Below are 21,044 nucleotides of genomic sequence, written 5' to 3'. Positions count from 1 at the left end.
CTTTGCTACTAAACAGAAGGAGTGTATTTAGCACTGGTATGGAGAGGGTTAAGGAGGGAGCGTCTCTGGGCTGCGCACATCTGCATATGTCTGTATAGGGAGCGGCTCTGGTTTCAGCCTGGGGGATCCTTTGCACCTCGGTCCTGATTTATTGATGGCTTCGTCTCTCGGGGGAGCTGTCCCCGGCGCTGGTGCTGAAGGCTGCGGCTGCCGGCTCACTCCCATCATGCGGCTCTAGGCTTCGGCCATGAGCTCTCCCATCGCCAAGAGTGAGTCCAAGACTTCCCTGCTGAAGGCAAGAGGCAGGGGAGCAGCAGGGGATCAGCCCAGGAGCCAGCCCAGGGGGCAGCAGGAGGCTGAGGCCAGTTCCAAGAGGCCCCTCTGCCAGCCCAGAGCCCGGGAGAATGGGGTGAATGGAAGCAGAAGACCCAAGTCACATGGCGCAACAGAGAGTGAGCAAGAGGTGTCAGGACGAGATCCAAGGCAAGCTAAAGCGTCTGGACAGTCTCTCCCTCATCCCCATCCTCCCATCCCTATACTCTCATACCGTCAGAAGCAGCAGCACCACAATCCTAGCAGCCAGAGCCTGTCCCATCATGATCCCCAGGCTAGCAGGGTTGCAGCAGAACAGGAGCAGCTGGAGGACTCTTCACCGAGGCACAGAAACGATTCCAACACAGATTCTTTCAAGACTGCACCTTTGCCACCCAAATCCATCATCAAAACCTCTACCAATTCCAGTGATAGCCAAGGCTCACTGATCCAGCAACTGCACCCAGCCCTTGGCCAGGTAAGACACCAAGTCTATGTTTTCATGTCCTTCTTGTCTTTCTGTCCAATTTAAATTTGTGTACAAAAGAACTGCCTAACTTCTTAAAGGTCAAAGAGAAGGGCTGATCACACATGGTCCTGGGAGAAAAGGGGTGTCTTACAGTAGCCTTGCACATCTAGGGCTGAGTTTAGGGCTACCAACTGGCACATTTGTTGTTTAGAATAGGCTGATCCAGTCCTGGTTTTACATCATTGCATTCATTAATTTATAGTTCTGCTTTTTCATGAGGAAATAACTACAGTTCCATTCATGCAGTGAGGCAAAACCAGGACTGGATCAGCCTGTCCTGAAATATTCTTGCAAAATCTGGGGAAAGGGGGCTTCCTGTATCCCTGCAGATGATCTATAATCCCCCTTTATATCTGGGGAAAAGGGGCCTCCCGTATCCCTGCAGATGATCTATAATCCCCCTTTATATCTGGGGAAAGGGGGCTTCCTGTACCCCTGCAGATGAGCTATAATCCCCCTTTATATCTGGGGAAAGGGGGCTTCCTGTATCCCTGAGATGATCTATAATCCCCCTTTATATCTGGGGAAAGGGGGCTTCCTGTACCCCTGCAGATGAGCTATAATCCCCCTTTATATCTGGGGAAAGGGGGCTTCCTGCATCCCTGAGATGATCTATAATCCCCCTTTATATCTGGGGAAAGGGGGCCTCCCGTATCCCTGCAGATGAGCTATAATCCCCCTTTATATCTGGGGAAAGGGAGATTCCTGTACCCCTGCAGATGAGCTATAATCCCCCTTTATATCTGGGGAAAGGGGGCTTCCTGTACCCCTGCAGATGATCTATAATCCCCTTTATATCTGGGGAAAGGGGGCTTCCTGTACCCCTGCAGATGAGCTATAATCCCCCTTTATATCTGGGGAAAGGGGGCTTTCTGTATCCCCTGCAGATTAGCTATAATCCCCCTTTATATCTGGGGAAAGGGGGCTTCCTGTACCCCTGCAGATGATCTATAATCCCCCTTTATATCTGGGGAAGGGGGCTTCCTGTATCCCTGCAGATGAGCTATAATCCCCCTTTATATCTGGGGAAAGGGGGCTTCCTGTATTCCTGCAGATGAGCTATAATCCCCCTTTATATCTGGGGAAAGGGGGCTTCCTGTATTCCTGCAGATGAGCTATAATCCCCCTTTATATCTGGGGAAGGGGGCTTCCTGTACCCCTGCAGATGAGCTATAATCCCCCTTTATATCTGGGGAAAGGGGGCTTCCTGTATTCCTGCAGATGAGCTATAATCCCCCTTTATATCTGGGGAAAGGGGGCTTCCTGTATTCCTGCAGATGAGCTGTAATTCCCTTTTATATCTGGGGAAAGGGGGCTTCCTGTATCCCTGCAGATGAGCTGTAATCCCCTTTTATATCTGGGGAAAGGGGGCTTCCTGTATCCCTGCAGATTTTGAACTGTTTGGGACAGTTGAACATGTTATATACTCCCCCTTTATATCTGGGTGCTGGATGCACACAGGACCATATTTTCTGGACATCTGATCACTGAATTCATTCCAATTATTGCAGATTCTGGATGAGTTTACAGTGTTGGAGGAGGCATGGCTAGTGTAGGGTGCTGCCTACCCTGCTGTTATAAGAATATTATTATTAATGCGTTACACTGTGAACCGATGTGATATCACTTGATGAATGTCGGTATATAAAAATTTTAAATAAATAAACAAATAAATAAATAATTGTTAAAGAGGAAGGCAGGTATGGATGTGCACAATGCGCTTCTGCCCACAGTCCTGCCAGAAAATGTTCAAAGAGAAAAGCAAGTGCAGGGCTTTCAAAATAAAATCTCTGTGCTTTGTCTGCCAGTCCTGCCTCTTTATGACATGCTGAGAAGAGAGATGGCAGATGGCATAAGAGGGTAACATCAGCACTGGGTTCTTTGTAAAAAAAAAAGTTCGGATCCTCCCCTTTGTTTTGTTTGTTCAGAATTTTCAGATTTGTTTTCATTCCTTGACACTTCCTTAGCACTGAAGTTAGCAAGTGGCAGTGCTTTGCACTACAAAAGATAGTTTATTCTAATTATGTATTTATTTTCCTCGTTAATATATTCTGTGGAAACCGATATGATGTTAAACGAATACCGGTATATAAAAACTTGTAATAAATAAATAAATAAATAAAACAATAGGAAGGGCCACATCCTGTACCTCTGTAAATGTGAACACTGCCCACCCTCCCTGTGGCTAAATGGGTGTGGGTGTTTAGGAGGAGTCAGTGCAGGAATAGGGTATGTGCAGCATGAGGGTGTGTGTGGGATTCAGTGCAGGAATAGGGTATGTGTGGCTATGTAGGAAGGGTCTGTGCAGGAAGAGGAAGTGTGTAGATATGTAGGAGGGGTCTATGCAGGGAGAGGAAGTATGTGGATTTGAAGGGAGGGGTCTGTGCAGGGACAGAGAGTGTAGGAGGGTCAGTGCAGGTGCAGGGAGTGTGTAGGATGGGAATCTATGCAGGGACAGGGAGTGTGTGGGAAGTTCTGTGCAGGGAGAGGGAGTGTGTGGGTGTGTAGGAGACATCCGTGCAGAGACAGAGTGTGTGGAGGTGTAGGAGGGGTCAGTGCAGGGACAGTGCAGTGTAGGAGGGGTCAGTGCAGTTAAAGGGAGTGTGTAGGTGGGGTCTCTGCAGAGAGGGAGTGTGTGGATGTGTAGGAGGAGCCTGTGCAGGGACAGAGCTATGTGGGTTTTCATTTTTCCTCCCACCTTCTCTGTTCTTTCGTAAGACTTTTATGACGCCTCTGCTTATTTCCATATTTCATTACTAATAGCCAATATTATCTCTTTACAGGATAGAGAGCTGCGTCCTGAAGAAATTGAAGGTAATTTTGAACATTCTATATTTGCACATATGAACATTATAAAGGAGGTTTATAAATGATTAAATATTACATCTGTTGCACATTAAAACTGTATTTGCTGCTTTCTCTTAGACAAACTAGATTACTATTTCCAACAGAAAGTGATTTAAAGTCAATAAACTAATGCACAGCATTTGTGTATTTATTTATTTATTTAGCATTTTTCTATACCGGCATTCGAGATAAAAATCACATCATGCTGTTGCATGTATGTTAATATAACATAGTAATGGCAGCAGGAAAAGACCAAATAGCTCTCTAGTCCGTCCAGCAATTTGCTTTTAATATATTATGTTTTTGACAGGCGTAATTGAGCAGCCTTCTGGCCACCTATCTGAATCATTACAAGTACACAGTCGATGTAGTTTGGATTCATCATGTTTCCCTTGTTTCCTCATATCCATATCTGAGAACTTATATGCTTGGACTCTGCTTCCAGTTGTCCAGGTCTGCTGATCATCAGTGCCACTGCAGTAGAAGAGGGGCCCTTGTTACTGGGAGGAGGACTACAGTCTAGGCGCACTGAGCCAGGAGAAGACCCAAAACATTGGCAGTGGAGGAGCACAGCATATCCATAGGCGAGGGTTGTGGTGGTGCAGTGGTAGGAGGAGGCCCAGCATAGCTGCAAGGGAGGCTTGTGGTGCTGTGGGGGAGAAGCACACTGCAGCCATAGGGGAGGGTTGTGTGCTGCAGTTTGAGAAGCATGACATGTCTGCAGGGGCGTGTTGTAATGCAGCAAGGAAGGATGACTAAGGAAAGGATCATGGCTTGGCAGTAGGAGAAGGGCTGGCATGTCCATGGAGGAGTATCGTGGCATTGAGGAGGGAGGAGCATGGTGCAATTGTGGAAGAGGTTTCTGGAGTAGCAAGGGGAAGAGTGTGGTGCATTTTACATAGGAGGATGTGGCACTGTGAGGGAGGAGCGTGGTCTTTCTGGGATAGACGGAGGCCTGATGAGTCGACAGGGGAGGATTGAGGCAGGAGAAGCATAATGTACCAACAGAGGAGGGTTGTCACTTGTTGGTAAGAAGAGGTCTGGTGTTTCTGTGGAGGACAATTGTGGCTCTGCTAGAGGAGAAGGTCAGCAGGTCTATGAGGGAGGGTTGTGGCACTAGGGCGGGAAAGAGCATGGTGGGTCCATGGGGGAGGTTTGGAGCACTGCAGGGGGAGGTCTGTGGAAGTGGAGAACAATGTGCTCCAAGGAAGGGTTATGGCACTGTGGGTGGAGGAGTGGGGTGTGTCCATGGGAAAGGGTTTGTGGCTCTGAGGGAGGAGCATGGTGTGTTCACGGGGATGAGTTGTGGTCCTGTGGGAGGGGAGGTGTGCAGCATTTCTGAAGTGCAGGACTGTGATGCTGATTTAGAAGGAATCCTGCAGAAAAAGAAGAGGATGGGAAGGAGAGAAAGGGGAAATAAACACTGTTATGGACTATCAGAATGTGGAGATAAATGGTAGACAGAGTGAGAGACTGGGCTAGGACTATTAATTCTTTTTTACCTATGAAAATAACTGGGGCTGACATGATAACACGCAAGTACAAAATGTACGCTGAACTTCAGTTCATATATTCTTTACTCACGTGTTAAAAAAGAGTAAACTCCTGATGCAGGAAGCTAGCGGTTTGCTAATGCATCGGGTATGCTAACCTATTAATGTGCACACAAAGGCTTGGTGCACATAAAAAGAATATTAATGCTTATAAACCATGTTTTCTGAGCATAATTCCCCCCATACCACCAACTCCATAGACTATCACTGGCCTCAAGAACTTTGCTGTATCTCTGACCAGCATTGGGTTGTAATAATTAATGCCTTGATTAACCTGGAATTTGCATGGAGGAAACACTAATTTGTGCTCACAGGCTAAGGTGTGGTTGTGCACAGAAATCCTTGTTGAATCTGGAGTAAAGTTCTATGTACAAAACGATACACACATCGAGGGGTTAAAGGGGCAATTAGGGGCAATTAGAGAAGATAGGCCATTGCGGAAAGATTAAATTATTTTTTTTTGCTTCAGTGTTTACTGAAGAGGATGTTGGGGAGATACTCGTATCCGAGAAGGTTTTCATGCATAATGATTCAGATGGACTGAACCAAATCACGGTGAACCTTCCTAGAGGATGTGGTAGGCCCATCATTAAAATCATCCATTGTCCTAATGTAACCCCAATATTTAAAAAGGGCTCCAGGGGCGATCCGGGAAACTACAGACCAGTTAGCCTGACTTCAATGCCAGGAAAAATTGTGGAAAGTGTTTTAAATATCAAAATTACAGAAAATATAGAAAGACATGGTTTAATGGAACAAAGTCAGCATGGCTTTACCCAAGGCAAGTCTTGCCTCACAAATCTGCTTCACTTTTTTGAAGGAGTTAATAAACACCTTGGGAAGGTGGCCAGACCAAAGGGCAGGTCCAGAAATTGATAATTATGTCCCAGGACTGTGAACTGCAGAAAGCATTGATGTTCTAGTCTGATGGGAAGGTACGCCTCTGATAGATCCAAAGAGGTCAGAAATTCCCCCGACGATACGGCCATTATTTCCGAGTGCAATGTTTCCTTGTGAAAATGCGCAACCGCAGATGAAGGTTGACACCTTTGAGATCCTGGGTGAGACAAAAGGAGCCCTCCTTCTTGGGCACAATGAAATAAATGAAATATCAACTCATATTTTCTTGAGATGTGGATACTGGAACCACAGCCTTCAGACTGAGGAGCCTTGCCAATGTAGTTTTCACTGCCTGCTTCTTTTGTGGTGAGTGGCAGGGAAACACTGTGAACACATCCCGATGAACACTGCAAAACTCCAGTGTCTATCGGATAATAGAAGGACTAGGGGGCATTCCATGAAGTTAGCAAGTAGCACATTTAAGACTAATAGGAGAAAATTAAGCTCTGGAATTTGTTGCCAGAGGATGTGGTTAGTGTAGTTAGTATAGTTGGGTTCATAAAAGGTTTGGATAAGTTTACTTTGGGAATAACCACTGCTATTAATTGCATCAGTAGCATGGGATCTTTTTGGTGTTTAGGTAATTGCCAGGTTCTTGTGGCCTGGTTTGGCCTCTATTGGAAACAGGATGCTGGGCTTGATGGACCCTTGGTCTGACCCAGCATGGCAATTTCTTATGTTCTTATGTGATCTTGCTAGCATGTGTGAACATCCCCGCACAGCATATTACATCAGGCCTTGTGAACAGGAGAGATGTGTCCTGCTGACAGGGGCTGTCTCTTTGTTATAGGTGTGCCTGTTAGCAGGGACTGTATCTTTGCTATAGATGTGTCCTGTTGTCAAGGGCTCTCTATCTGCTGTATGTGTGACCTCTCAGCAGGGGATGCTATAGGTGTGTCCTGCTGGTAGGGGCTGTCTCTCTGCTATAGGTGTGTCCTGTTGGTAGGGGCTGTTTCTCTGCTATAGGTATGTCCTGTCATCAGGGGTTGTCTCTCTGCTATAGGTATGTCCTGTCAGCTGGGATTGTTGCTCTGCTATAGCTGTGTCCTGTCAGCAGGGGCTGTCTCTTATAGGTGTGTCCTGTCGGCAGAGACTGTCTCTCTGCTTTATGTGTGTCCTGTTGGCAGGGGATGTCTCTTTGTTATAGGTGTATCCTATTGGCAGAGACTGTCTCTCTGCTATATGTCCTGTCAGCAGGGGCTCTCTCTTACTGGTGTGTCCTGTCAGCAGGGGCTGTCTCTCTGCTATAGGTGTGTCCTGTTGGTAGGGGCTGTTTCTCTGCTATAGGTATGTCCTGTCAGCAAGGGCTGTCTCTTATAGGTGTGTCCTGTCAGCAGGGGCTGTCACTCATAGATGTGTCTGTCAGCAGGGACTGTTTCTTTGTTATAGGTGTGTCCTGTTGGCAGGGACAGTCTCTCTGCTATAGGTATGGCCTGTTAACAGGTTAACAGGGACTGTTTCTTTGTTATAGGTGTGTCCTGTTGGCAAGGGCTGTCTCTCTGCTACAGGTGTGCCTGTTGGCAGGGACTGTTTCTTTGTTATAGATGTGTCCTGTTGTCAAGAGCTCTCTCTCTGCTGTATGTGTGTCCTGTCAACAGGGGATGCTATAGCTGTGTCCTGCTGACAGGGCTGTCTCTTTTTAATGGATGTGTTCTGTCAGCAGGGGCAGCTATAGGCGTGTTCTTCTGGCAGGGGCTGTCTCTATGCTATATCTGTGTGTCCTGTCGGCAGAGGCTGTCTCTTATATGTGTGTCCTGCTGGCAGGGGCTGTCTCTTATATGTGTGTCTTGTCAGCAGGGGCTGCCTTTTTGTTATAGATGTGTCATGTTTGCAGGGACTTTGTCTCTGTTATAGGTGTGACCTGCTGGCAGAGGCTGTCTCTTATAGATGTGTCTTGTCAACACGTACTGTCTGTCTGCTGTAGGTATGTCCTGTCAGCAAGGGCTGTCTCTTAGAGGTGTGTTCTGTTGCAGGAGCTGTCTCTTATAGGTGTATCCTGTTGGTAGGGGCCTTCTCTCTGCTATAAGTATGTCCTGTCAGCAAGGGCTGTCTCTCTGCTATAGGTGTGTCCTGTCGGCAGGAGCTGTCTCTTATAGGTGTGTCCTGCTGGCAGGGGCTGTCTTTTTGTTATAGGTGTGTCCTGTCACTTGAGGATTTTTCTGCCATTTAATTTTATCTACTTTTAAGCAATCATGATAGTAACGACAAGAGATTATGTAATAAAATCTTGTAAATCATAGTCTACTGTTCATTAAAATAGTGCTAACTCTATTAATTTGTGATAGAGGATCAGATAGTACCATAGGATGTCTCTCAAGATTGCTAATATTAATGGGGCACATCTCGTTGAATTGTTCTGAGTTGCTTCTGCTGCTCTGAATGTTGTTTGGGTGCTGCAAAAAAAGACCTGTACCAGTGATAAGACTGCATCACACTGTCCTGCCACCTGACCCCTGGGTGCAAACCAATTAAGTTTGTTCCATGTCTTTAGAACAGAAATAAATTCTTACTGATTACAGAATTAAGAGAAGCATTCAAGGAATTTGACAAAGACAAGGATGGATATATCAGCTGCAAAGACCTGGGGAACTGCATGAGAAGCATGGGTTACATGCCAACAGAGATGGAACTAATTGAATTATCGCAGCAAATCAACATGAACTGTGAGTGTTCCCTCTCTCTTTTTCTCTCAGACTCAAGAAACTTTTTGGCCTGACAATTTGTATATGTGCTGTCAGAGTAACATATGGAGGATCGCATTCATCAGGGCCTTAGTAAACGGAAAAGGACAAGTCCCAGGCTCTTGTGTCTAGCTCAGATTCTGTTGCTGCTGTTTCTCCTCTTTCCCTGAATATTTTACAGAGGTTTCCTGCTCATCCTTTCCTCTCTCTCCCCTTTTCTGTCTGTCTCTCTGTTTCTCGCTTTCTGTTTCTGTCTCCCATTTTGTCTGTTTCTGTAAGATAACATGACAATGTCTTCCATCCTTCCCATCCTCTCTCTGTCTCAAGTAGTCTGTATGTGGGCTGATTACTGGAACAGGAGCACATCTGCTGGGGACTTCAGTAACATCTGAAATGGAGAGACAGAGTGCAGGAGGCAGTCACAAATGACAGCAGCACAGTGCATGTGAGGCCACGTTACATAAAGTCAAATGAATGTTCTTCTTTGCTCCCGCACTGAAAGCTGGTGTGGGGTCTCTAGCTCCCTTTTCAAGATGTTGCACTGACTGACTTCTCTTATTCTCAGTGGGGGGTCACGTGGATTTTGAAGATTTTGTAGAACTGATGGGACCAAAGCTTTTGGCAGAGACAGCAAATATGATTGGCATGAAGGAACTACATGATGCTTTCAAAGAGGTGAGAGAGCAGACTCCCCCGCCCCTTAAGAGGAGAGAAAGGAAGAGAAAGAGACAGATATACAAAGGAGGCCATATTAAAAGGCATTTAACCTGATAACTTGTGAGTTTCCAGATAAATGCCGACTTTTGAATATTTAGGGCGCATATCTGACTAAATTTAGCTGGATACTGTAGGACTTTTCCAAGGGCATTCAGGTCATGCCATAGAGTAGTCCTAAAGTTAGCCAGATAAAGTTATCTGCCTATTTTTAAGATAGTTGGGTAGATTGAATGGTGCGGCTGTGCCGCTGAATATCCCGCCAAAGTTAGCTCCCAATATGTAAAAAGGGATTATTTGTTACAATACATTTTAGTTAATGGATTGTGAATGCAATACCCTTCAGTCCCCACTAGCAAGTGCCATAAGGTAAAGCATTTACTTCTTTGGTCACCATCATACTGTGAAAGGAAGGAAATCACTGCACAGAATTTGTGTAGGTGACCACAGGAGCTGCCCTGCAGACTCTGCTCTTATACCCAGTATTAAGGGTCACATTACAGAACTTACGCTCTGATGCACGGTAGATGTATAAGAGAGGAGAATGGGGAGAGAGCACGCAACTTTGTTTTCTATGTCTCCCTGTAGTTTGACACAAATGGTGATGGGGAAATCAGTACTAGTGAACTAAGGGAGGCCATGAAGAAGCTGCTTGGTCAGCAGGTGGGACATCGGGACATTGAAGACATCATTAGAGACGTGGACCTCAATGGAGATGGACAAGTTGATTTTGAGGGTAAGAATTCCCCCTTCCCCAAGAAGGTACCACCACTAACAGCATTTCTTCTGGGCACCCCGGTACAGGCAGCACATGGGGTATCACCAATGACAACACCTCATACGTGGTGAAGATGGAGAACAGATAGGAGGTGAGAAAGGGAAAGGAAGGTGTGAGGTGATGGGAGATTTAATGTGGTACAGAGGTGGTTGGATACACGTTGTTACACTGGTACGTGGAACCAAGGCCGGTGACCACTTACCTTGAGTAGTTGAACTTCTTGGAACCGGAGGCTCAAAGAGTAGCGTTGGGTAGGACACCCCTGGTAGTCCAGGTAGAGCCAGCAGCGATGACCGGAACCAGAAGGAGTAGTCCAGTGGCAGGCAGCAGGTAACGCAATCCAGTAACAGTCCAGGTCAGGGCAGGCAGCAAGCAACAGAAACCAAGGCAACTTATCCAAAGTCAGGCAGCAGGCAGAGTAATCCAGTAACAGTCCAGGGCAGGGCAGGCAGCGAGCAACAGGAACCAAGGCAACTTATCCAAAGGCAGGCAGCAGGCAGAGTAATCCAAAAAGCAGTCCGGGTCAAGCAGGCAGCAAGCAGCAGAAACACAGCAAAGAAACTCCCCAACACACTTGTGGCCGAAGCAACACGGAAGAGAAGGAGCTCCCTTAAATAGGGCAGGTTTCCCGCGCTGCCCAGCACTTCCGCTGGCGTCTGATGTCAAAAGGGGCGTGGCCAAGGTCCTGATTCACGCAGAGCCGCGCCGCGGGGAACGCCAGCGTCAGGGGGAAACGCTGACGCCATCGAGAGAGTTCCGGCAGGTAACAGTACCCCCCCTGCAAGGCCCTCCTCTCTTCTCCCTAGGACTGGGCTTGAGAGGAAAGCGTTGATGGAATTTTTTAAGCAAACGAGGTGCCTGTACATTATGAGCAGGTTCCCAAGAGTTCTCTTCAGGTCCAAAGTTCTTCCAAGAAATTAAATATTGTAGTTGTCCCCTACATCTTCTGGAATCCAGGATGTCCTTCACTTCAAATTGGTTATCATTCTGAATTAAGTGTGTATTAGGCCTCCTCTTTCTGGAAGGCCAAGACATAATTGCAGGTTTGAGTAAAGACACGTGGAAGGTGTTGTGAATCCGCAAGGAGGACGGTAAAGATAGTCTATAAGTGACAGCATTAATCTGCTTCTCAATAGGGAAAGGACCAATAAAGCGAGGAGCAAATTTTACTGACGGCATGCGTAATCGAAGATTGCGCGTGCTCAACCACACGAGATCTCCTGCCTGGAGTCGAGAAGCAGGACATCTCGTCTTATCTGCTTGGATCTTCATTCTAGCGGCATTCTTTAATAGTAAGGCTCGTGTCTCTTCCCAAAACTTGATCATAGAGGCGATGGTTGTGTTAACAGCCGGACAAATTGAAGAAGTAGCAATGGGTAACGGGAGTCGTGGGTGTCTACCAAAGACTACAAAAAAGGGAGACCTCCCCGTGGCCTGGTTCAAATGATTATTATGACATATTTCTGCCCAACAAGGGAGCCCAGTTATCTTGTCGTTGATTGACATAAGATCGAAGAAAGGCCTTCTGGGATTGATTCGTCCGTTCCGTGAGTCCATTGGTTTGGGAGTGGTAGGATGAGGAAAATTCAAGTTTGATTTTTAGAAGTTTGCACAGTTCTTTCCAAAATCGAGATGTAAATTGCACCCCTCTATCAGAAACAATACTGAAAGGTAACCCATGAAGACGGAAAATGTGTTGAAGAAATAGGTGAGCTAACTCTGATGCAGAAGGTAAACCTGGCAGCCATTCTGGAAAAACGGTCCACCACCACCCAAATGACAGTGTTATTGTTCGAAGTCGGAAGATCAGTGATGAAATCGGTGGCAATGTGAGTCCACGGTTTGGTGGGGACAGGTAATGGTTGTAAAAGACCAAAGGGTTTTCGTCGAGGAGTCTTCTGAGCTGCACATACTGAGCAGGAATCCACATAAGCCTTAATATCTTTTTCCCACCGGGGCCACCAATAATGTCTGGAAACCAGCTCCTTGGTACGTGAAATTCCCGCATGCCCTGCTAGTTGAGCGTCATGCACCCAACGAAGAACTTTTAATCTCAATCGTTTAGGAATCACCGTTTTCCCAATGGGAACCGTGAAGGTGGCAGCCAGCTGTATCTGTGCAGGATCTATTATGTATCGAGAGGGGTCAGGTATATCTTCACGATCAAAGCTTCTCGAGAGGGCGTCTGCCCGCAGATTCTTCTGAGCAGGTCGGAAATGCAGAACAAAATTAAACCTGCTAAAAAAAAGTGCCCAGTGGGCTTGTCAAGGATTTAATCATTGAGCTTTCACCAGGTATTCTAGATTTTTATGGTCCGTGTAAACAGTCACAGTATATCGAGAGCCTTCTAACAGATGACGCCATTCTTCAAAGGCCAACTTAATCGCTAAAAGTTCCCGATCTCCGATGGTATAATTTCTTTCCGCAGATGAAAACTTCCTTGAAAAAAAAGCACACGTCACCAGATTTCCCTCGTCTGCTGTTTGTAGTAAGACCGCACCCACTCCTACTGCAGAGGCATCCACTTCTAGGATAAAGGGTTTGGAGGAGTCGGGGCGCTTGAGAAATGTGTCCTTGGTGAATTCCTTTTTTAATTGAAGAAAGGCATTGACGGCCTCCTCCAGCCATTTCTTAATAGGCACGCCTCTTCTAGTGAGAGCAGTAAGAGGGGCCACTAAAGACGAAAAATTCGGAATGAATTGTCTATAATAGTTGGAAAAGCCCAGAAATCTTTGTAAGGCTTTCAAGCCTATGGGTTGTGGCCAATTCAAAATGGCTTTAAGTTTGCTCGGGTCCATGGATAATCCCTTGCTGGAGATGATATATCCCAGGAATGGTAACTGATCTTTATGAAACACACATTTTTCTAATTTGGCAAACAGTTTATTTTCTCTGAGATGCTGCAGGACCTGTCGCACGTGCTGCTGATGCTGTTTCAGGTTGTTGGAAAAAATTAATATGTCGTCCAGATAAACAATGACATGAGAATAGAGGATGTCACGAAAGATGTCATTGATCATGGCTTGAAATACGGCAGGGGCATTACAAAGACCAAACGGCATTACCCTGTATTCGTAATGTCCATCATGGGTGTTGAACGCTGTTTTCCATTCATCTCCCTCTCGTATTCGAATCAAGTTGTAGGCTCCTCTTAAATCCAATTTGGTGAAGATCTGAGCTCCTTTAATCCGATCAAATAGTTCTGAAATAAGAGGAATAAGATATCTATTTTTCTTGGTGATGTTGTTAAGTCCTCGGTAGTCAATACAGGGTCTTAAGGACCCATCCTTCTTTTTAACAAAAAAACCCCCGCTCCAGCTGGTGACATGGAAGGCCTGATGAAACCTCGTGCTAGGTTCTCCTCGATATAATGTTTCAGGGCTGCCAATTCGGGTTCTGATAGGGTATAAATCCTACCCCTGGGAGGAATCTTCCTGGGGAGAAGGTCAATTGCACAAACATATTGTCGATGAGGTGGTAAGGACTCAGCTTGTTGTTGACTGAAAACGTCTACGAAGTCTTCATAAGGGGCAGGAATACTGGAAGAGAACTGCGTTGTTTGGATTCGACAATTCTGAACTTGTTTTAGACAATTTTGAAAGCAGAATGGACTCCAACTGATAAGTTGTAAAGAGGCCCAATCCAGTCGAGGTTGATGTGTCCTTAACCAGGGAAGACCCAAAATTATTTGGTTGACCGATGATGGAAGAACATACAGCTGAATGCTCTCTTGATGAAGAACTCCGGAATTCAGTAAAATGGGTTTGGTAATGTGAGATATCCGTATTCCCATGAGCTGTCCAGATACAGAGGTGAATGAGAGGGAAATAGGTAACGGTTCCACAGGAATATGATGGCTTTTCACCAGACCTTCTTCAATGAAATTGCCGGCCGCCCCTGAATCAATGAAGGCCTGAAGTTGAATTGGTTTGTCCTTAATAATAATGGTTACTGGAATTAGTAGTTGAGGAGAGGGAATGGTGGGACCCAGGGAGGCCTCTCCTACCCGACCTAGGTCCGAGAGTTTCCCGATTTGTTGGGACATTTGCTAACGAAATGGCCTGAACCAGCACAATACATGCAGAGATTTCTCAATCTTCGCCGTTGACGTTCTTCAGGAGTTAATCGAAATCTGTCAATTTGCATGGGTTCCTCAACGTTCCCGGATGCTTCAGTCGGTCGCGGAACGACAACGGGTTGCTGAAAGGTGGGAGCCAGACGAAACGTCCTTCAAGTGGCAGACCGTTCCCGCGCCCTTTCTTGAAATCTTAGGTCCAGTCAAATGGCTAGCTGGATGAGTTCCTCTAAAGACTCCAGGGGATCCCTGCCAGCCAATTCATCCTTTATATTCTCGGCCAGCCCTTGTCGAAATATGGCGGTGAGACTATCCTCACCCCATGCGAGTTCTGCTGCCAAGGTTAGGAACTGAATGGCATATTCCCCCAATGAACGCAAACCTTGTTTGATTTGCTGTAAGTCATTGGCTGCCGAGGTAGAACGCCCTGGTTCGTCAAAAATGAGTCAGAATTCTTTCAGAAACCGATCCAAATTGTTAAGAATAGGATCGTCTCTCTCCCACAAAGGTGAAGCCCAGGCTAGGGCTGGGCCCTCCAGTAATGACAAAATAAAGGTACTCTTAGTCTTATCTGATGGAAACGAAGATGGCTGCAATGAAAAGTGCATTCGACATTGATTAATAAAGCCCCTGCACAATGCTGAAGTTCCATTAAATCATGGTGGAGGAGATAATCGGATAGGGTTAGAAGGAGCAGTGGTATTCGTTACTGGGGCTGCAGGAGCGTGAGCCAGTGCATCCATACGGGCGACTAAGCGATCGAGTACCTCCGTTACTTGATCGAGAACCCCTTGTTGCTGCTGAAGCCGGGAGGCCATACCTGGGATGGCCTGCAGAGTGGTCAGGTCGACTGGTTCCATGGCTTCGGCCAACTGTTACACTGGTACGTGGAACCAAGGCCAGTGACCGCTTACCTTGAGTAGTTGAACTTCTTGGAACCGGAGGCACAAAGAGTAGCGTTGGGTAGGACACCCCTGGTAGTTCAGGTAGAGCCAGCAGCGATGACCGGAACCAGAAGGAGTAGTCCAGTGGCAGGCAGCAGGTAACGCAATCCAGTAACAGTCCAGGTCAGGGCAGGCAGCAAGCAACAGAAACCAAGGCAACTTATCCATAGGCAGGCAGAGTAATCCAGTAACAGTCCAGGTCAGGGCAGGCAGCGAGCAACAGGAACCAAGGCAACTTATCCAAAGGCAGGCAGCAGGCAGAGTAATCCAAAAAGCAGTCCGGGTCAAGCAGGCAGCAAGCAGCAGAAAACACAACAAAGAAACTCCCCAACACACTTGTGGCCGAAGCAACACGGAAGAGAAGGAGCTCCCTTAAATAGGGCAGGTTTCCCGCGCTGCCCAGCACTTCCGCCAGCGTCTGATGTCAAAAGGGGGCGTGGCCAAGGTCCCGATTTGTGCGGAGCCGCGCCACGGGGAACGCCAGCATCAGGGGGAAACGCCAATGCCATCGGGAGAGTTCTGGCAGGTAACACACGTGAGGTGATGGGGAAATTTGATGTGGGATGGAGGTTGTGGGAAATGTGAAATGATGGGAGATTTGAAGTGGGGTAGAAGTGGTGAGGAGCATGTGAGGTGATGGGAGATTTGATGTGGGATGGAAGTTGTGGGAAATGTGAAATGATGGGAGATTTGGAGTGGGATAGAGGTGGTAGGGAACATGTGAGATGATGGGAGATTTGAAGTGGGATAGAATTGGTGAGGAACATGTGAGGTGATGGGAGATTTGATGTGGGATGCAGTAATGATGGGGCAGGAGGTGGTAGTGGACATGTTAGGTGATGAGAGATTTGATGTGGTGGGGAGGTTTGATGGGCGATTCAGGTGTGAGAGGAGAAAATTTTATTTTTTTATTGCATTTTTATAACCAGCAGTTTCTTCCTGCTCCTTTGGGCTTTCATCTCACTTGAGATTGGTCACTATTGAGCTGTGGTGGCTTGAGCCTTCATTTGCAACTATTTCATAGTCCCCACTTAACCCAGCCATTACAGTGATGGTCCTTGGCAGGATGCACCCTGAATCTGGCCAATGATTGAAACTCCTTTCCTCCTAGAGGCTATGAGTGCTGCTTCTGCAGCATCCCCTAACTGGCCCAGGAAGTGAAGATTGGTCTTCTGCATGACAGCACACAGTAATGCTGGCTCAAGAGGGAATAGCAAGGGGTGAGGTGAGAGTCTCACACTTATGATTTCTGATTACAGAATTTGTCCAAATGATGTCTCAGTGAAGAGCTCGCCAGCTTGTGGAGGAAGCAGACACATATAGAACTACGCAGCCCAATGAGGACTTGTCAGAAGGTTTCACTGACTAGAACATGCAAGACTATTCCCCTTCCTCCAGCCAAAGACTTGAGATTCTGAAACCTGGCAGCCTTTGAGAAACTGCTTCCCAACGATTTGCATTTTGAATTCTTGTTCTTACAGGAAGTCCATCCAGTGAGAGGGTGGTGTACGCAAGCTCCATTGCACTACTGCATTCCTGGTGGAACTGCTCAATGTTTGCTCTGTGTTTTTACTTCAGTAGATAACTGCTGTCCCAAACTTTTATCTCCTGCAATCTGATTTTCCACCAAATATAAAATGAACAAATGAATATCTTATAACCTGAGATCTGTGTGTGTGTGGTTTTCAAAAGTAAAAGGATGTAGATTTGGCTAGAAAGAGAGATCAAGGGTCAGCTCAACGAGTTTTTCTTCCCCAGTCTAAGCAAAACCAGCCCATACAACTATCCTTACTCCATATGTTTTCCTTCCTTCTTCCACCAAACTACAGACTCTTACACACTGCCCTGAAATACGCCCCTGCATACGTGCCTCGCCTACACATTTCCCTTTTGATATTTAATTTTATTATAATTTTTAACTGCTGTGATTTTATTTAACATGCAGTGTATCAAATCAGAATAAACTAAACCAAATATGCATTGCTCCTTCATGCAATTCATATCATATGTTCTCCGAGAATGTCTATACTAATTACTACTAAATATTTATATGGTGCTACAAGGTGTACCCAACACTGTACATACACATAGATGAGATGGTCCCTGCTTTGGACAGACATTGAGGACAGGGTTACAATCAATCAAACCAAAGACAAGGTTAGGGCCTGTATACAGACATGGCTAATGACATAAGGTAGATTGTAAGAAGTCATCTAGATTGAAACAGAACATATAGTAGATAAGAGGTGTTAGCTGGGTGCTGAGGGGTATTGGATGGATATGAGGATGTGAAGTGTTAGCTGGGTTCTGAGCTGTCTTAGGGATATTAGATTGGTATTAGGATAAGAACCTAAAGATTGCCACCCTGGGTCAGACATGGTCGATGGATCCCAACATCCTGTCTCCAACAGTGGCCAGCCTGGGTCACAAGTACCCTGCAGGATCCCATCTTTCTTGTTCATAACAAGGGATAAGCAGCAGTTTTCCCAAGTCTATATGGTCTATTCCCTTTTTAAACCCAGGTACGCTAACTTCTTTCACCACTGCCAGTAATCACCTCTGGCAACAAATACCACAGTTTAATTGATTACAGAGTGAAAAAAATATTCTCCAGTTTGTTAAAAAATGCTACCTATTACATTCATGGAGTGTCCCCTAGTCCTAGTACTATTGAAAAGGGTAAATAACTATTCTCTGTTTATCTGTTGAACATCACATTATTTTATAAACCTCTATCATATCTTCTCTCAGCCGTCTCTTCTCCAAGCTGAAGAGTCCTAACCTCTTTAGCCTTTCCTCATAGAGGAGTTGTTCCATCCCCTTTATCATTTTTGTCGCCTTTCTCTGTACCTTTTCTAATTCTGCTATATCTTTTCCTGAGATGGGGCAACCAGAACTACACACAATATTCATAGTGCAGTCACATCGTGGATATAGAAACATAGTAATGATGGCAGAAAAAGACTGCCCAGCAAGCTTCCCTAGATAGCAACTGCCACTCTCTGCAGGCTACCCCCCATGTTTCTCTTAAGGGCAGTAACTGCCACGCCGTGCAGTTATCCCAAGCTTTAAGATAACCCATAAAAATGTAAGCCAGCAACGTTTTTCACTGGGTGATGAACTTTCTTGAAAATTCAGACAATACTGCTTGAGGTGCGTTGCTTATGGACTTTGCTGAAGTCGTCCTGTGCTTTTTCCCTTATGTCTGAGTATCAATATCCCAGACCGTAGAAGGTAGTGCCCTCTGGGTTATTGTCTCAATCCAGTTTCCCTTTTCCCACTGCCATGGAAGTGGGGAACAATATTGCAGTTGCATTAAAAGTATCAAGGCTTATTGGTTAAGGTTAGTGACTGCCACACCAGCACGTTATCCCCCTGCACGCTTTCTTAATTTCCTTTTGGACTGGGCCGGAGAAGCAGTCATAAGCTTTTTCCCTTATATCTGCGTATCAGTATCCCAGACCATAGAAGTTGGGGCCCTCGTTGTTTTCTGAATCCAATTCCCCTTTTCTCCCTTGCCATCGATGTGGGGAACAATATTGCAGTTGCATTAAAAGTAGCAAGGTTTATTGGTTAAGGATTTATTTATTTTTATTTATTTAAGGTTTTTATATACCGGCAATCATGAGAACATATCTTGCTGGTTTACATGAAACGGGAGTGCATTAAATACATCAAACTAGAACTCAGGTGACCGAAAGTACAGTTACAATTAACAAGGGTGGCAGAACTTGGTGAAGAGGAAGAAAAAGGAAAGAATAAATGGTTAAACGATATACAAGTCACATTACAAGTTATGTACAAATGGCATGATTAATGGCTGAATGTTTTGAGGATAGAATGTTTTGAGGATAGTAATCTCCATGACTTCTGCCAAGGGGAGTAATCACTGCTCCAGCAAGTAACCACCCTGTTCATGTCTTTATTTCTGTCCTCTAGCCTTTAGAGATCATTAGTGTTTATCCCATGCCCCTTTGAATTCTTTGCCTGTTTTTGTCTTCACCACCTCCTTCAGAAGGGTATTCCAGGCATGCACCACTCTCTCCATGAAGAAATATTTCTTGACGTTGGTTCTGAGATGTTTCCCCTGGAATTTCATTTCGTGACCCCAATTCTACTGTTTCCTTTCCAATGGAAAAGTTTCAAAGTATGTGCATCATTAAAAGCTTTCAGGTATCTGAAGGTCTGTATCATGTCTCCCCTACACCTCTTCTCTTCCAGAGTACACATATTTAGGTCCTTCAACCTCTCCTCATAAGTCATTTGATGGAGACCCCTCACCATTTTGGTCATCCTTCTCTAGGCTTCTTCCATCCTGTCTGTCCTTTTTGAGATACGGTCTCCAGAACTGAACAAGAACTCCAGGTGAGGCCTCACCAAGGACCTATACAAGGACATCACTTCTTTTTTCTTACTAGTTATTCCTCACTCTATGCAGCCCAGGATTCTTCTGGCTTTAGCTACTGCCTTGTCACATTGCTTGTCGCCTTCAGATCGCCAGAAACTATTATCCCAAGATCCCTCTCCCAGTCTGTGCACATTAGTCTTTCACACCTATCACTTACTGCTCTTTTGGAGTACTGCACCCCAGATGCATGACTCTGCAATTTTTGGATCTCTACAGAAGCATTGTGATATCTTCCATTTTGTTCTCCATTCCTTTCCTTATAATACCTAATATTTTGTTTGCTTTTTTTTGACTGCCCTCTGTTGTGTCCGTCGGTTCCAGATGCCCTCTCTCTGCCCTCCTTACCTCTTTGGCGTCTCCCTCTTCGACCGTGGGAAGATTGGCTGCCACGGCGTCCTCCTGCTGAAGTCCTCCGGCGTCCCCGGACCGGCTAGATGCTGCAACCCGCTATGTTTCCTGGAGGCCTAGGGGCACGCTCATGGCGCGGCCCCGACTGAAGTACCAGCAATGGCGCAAACCTCAGGGGCGTCCCCCTGAGATGACGTCACCCGCGACGGATATATAAGGTCTTAGAATTTGCTAACAGTTTCAGTTAGCAAAGGTTATGGTACACGGATTACTCTACCTAAGCTACTCTGCCTCCTCGGACTTACCGGAGGTACCCGCTCCTTGGGGGCCTCACTCTCTCCTTTGTTTTTCAGGTGACAGTCTGGAACCGGTACTCGCTCCTTGAGGGCTCTCGTTCCCAGACTTGCTCCGTATTCTCTTCTGCCTGGAAGTCATCACTGCCAACTACATCAGTGAGTTACCATCGCTCTCTCAGAGCTTTCCCTGGAACCAGGTACTCGCTCCTCGAGGGCCTATACATTCCAGCTCCTGGGCTTCTATGAGACATTGTGTGAGTGTTACCATCAGGTTCAGTACATGAACTCTGCATACCCTGCCTACTCGCTATATTTCAGTTTCTCTACAGCTCAGCCTCCAGGGATCGCTGTTCCAGTATCTGAGGGACTACAGCCCAGCCGGGCATTCCAGCTCACTACTGTCACCTCTGGTGGTTCAGTATACTGTCTAATAAAAGAACTAGTGTGTGTCTCTCTCCTAATTCTGAGCCTGACCGGTGGTCTCTCTTGGGATATTCCCCCGGGGGCATGGTCATCTGCCACTGGTCCAAGGATCCACCCACAACTCTCCTAAATAACAACAGATTGCTAACTCCTATCTGATTGATACTCCCAACAGATAGCAACTCCCAACAGATTGCTAACTCCATGGATCCGGCACAACTCAATGCCTTGTAGGC

The 21,044-nt window shown here is 46.1% G+C and overlaps 1 protein-coding gene across 1 annotated transcript; it reads left to right on the top strand.

The window, feature by feature from the left end:
- The first annotated feature begins 247 nt into the window (after positions 1–247).
- On the top strand, positions 248–16,953 carry CABP1 (calcium binding protein 1). The gene is made up of 7 exons (XM_029619067.1): positions 248–790; positions 2,119–2,125; positions 3,560–3,655; positions 8,661–8,804; positions 9,388–9,497; positions 10,125–10,272; positions 16,593–16,953. Exons 1-7 carry the CDS (start codon positions 248–250, stop codon positions 16,616–16,618), a joined length of 1,074 nt encoding a protein of 357 aa, XP_029474927.1. The 3' UTR covers positions 16,619–16,953.
- Positions 16,954–21,044: the final 4,091 nt, after the last annotated feature.

Source organism: Rhinatrema bivittatum, chromosome 11, assembly GCF_901001135.1.
Source record: "Rhinatrema bivittatum chromosome 11, aRhiBiv1.1, whole genome shotgun sequence".
Taxonomy (NCBI): Eukaryota; Metazoa; Chordata; class Amphibia; order Gymnophiona; family Rhinatrematidae; genus Rhinatrema; species Rhinatrema bivittatum.
Note: the sequence above shows the minus strand (reverse complement) of the source record. Positions and strands in the feature narration are given on the sequence as shown.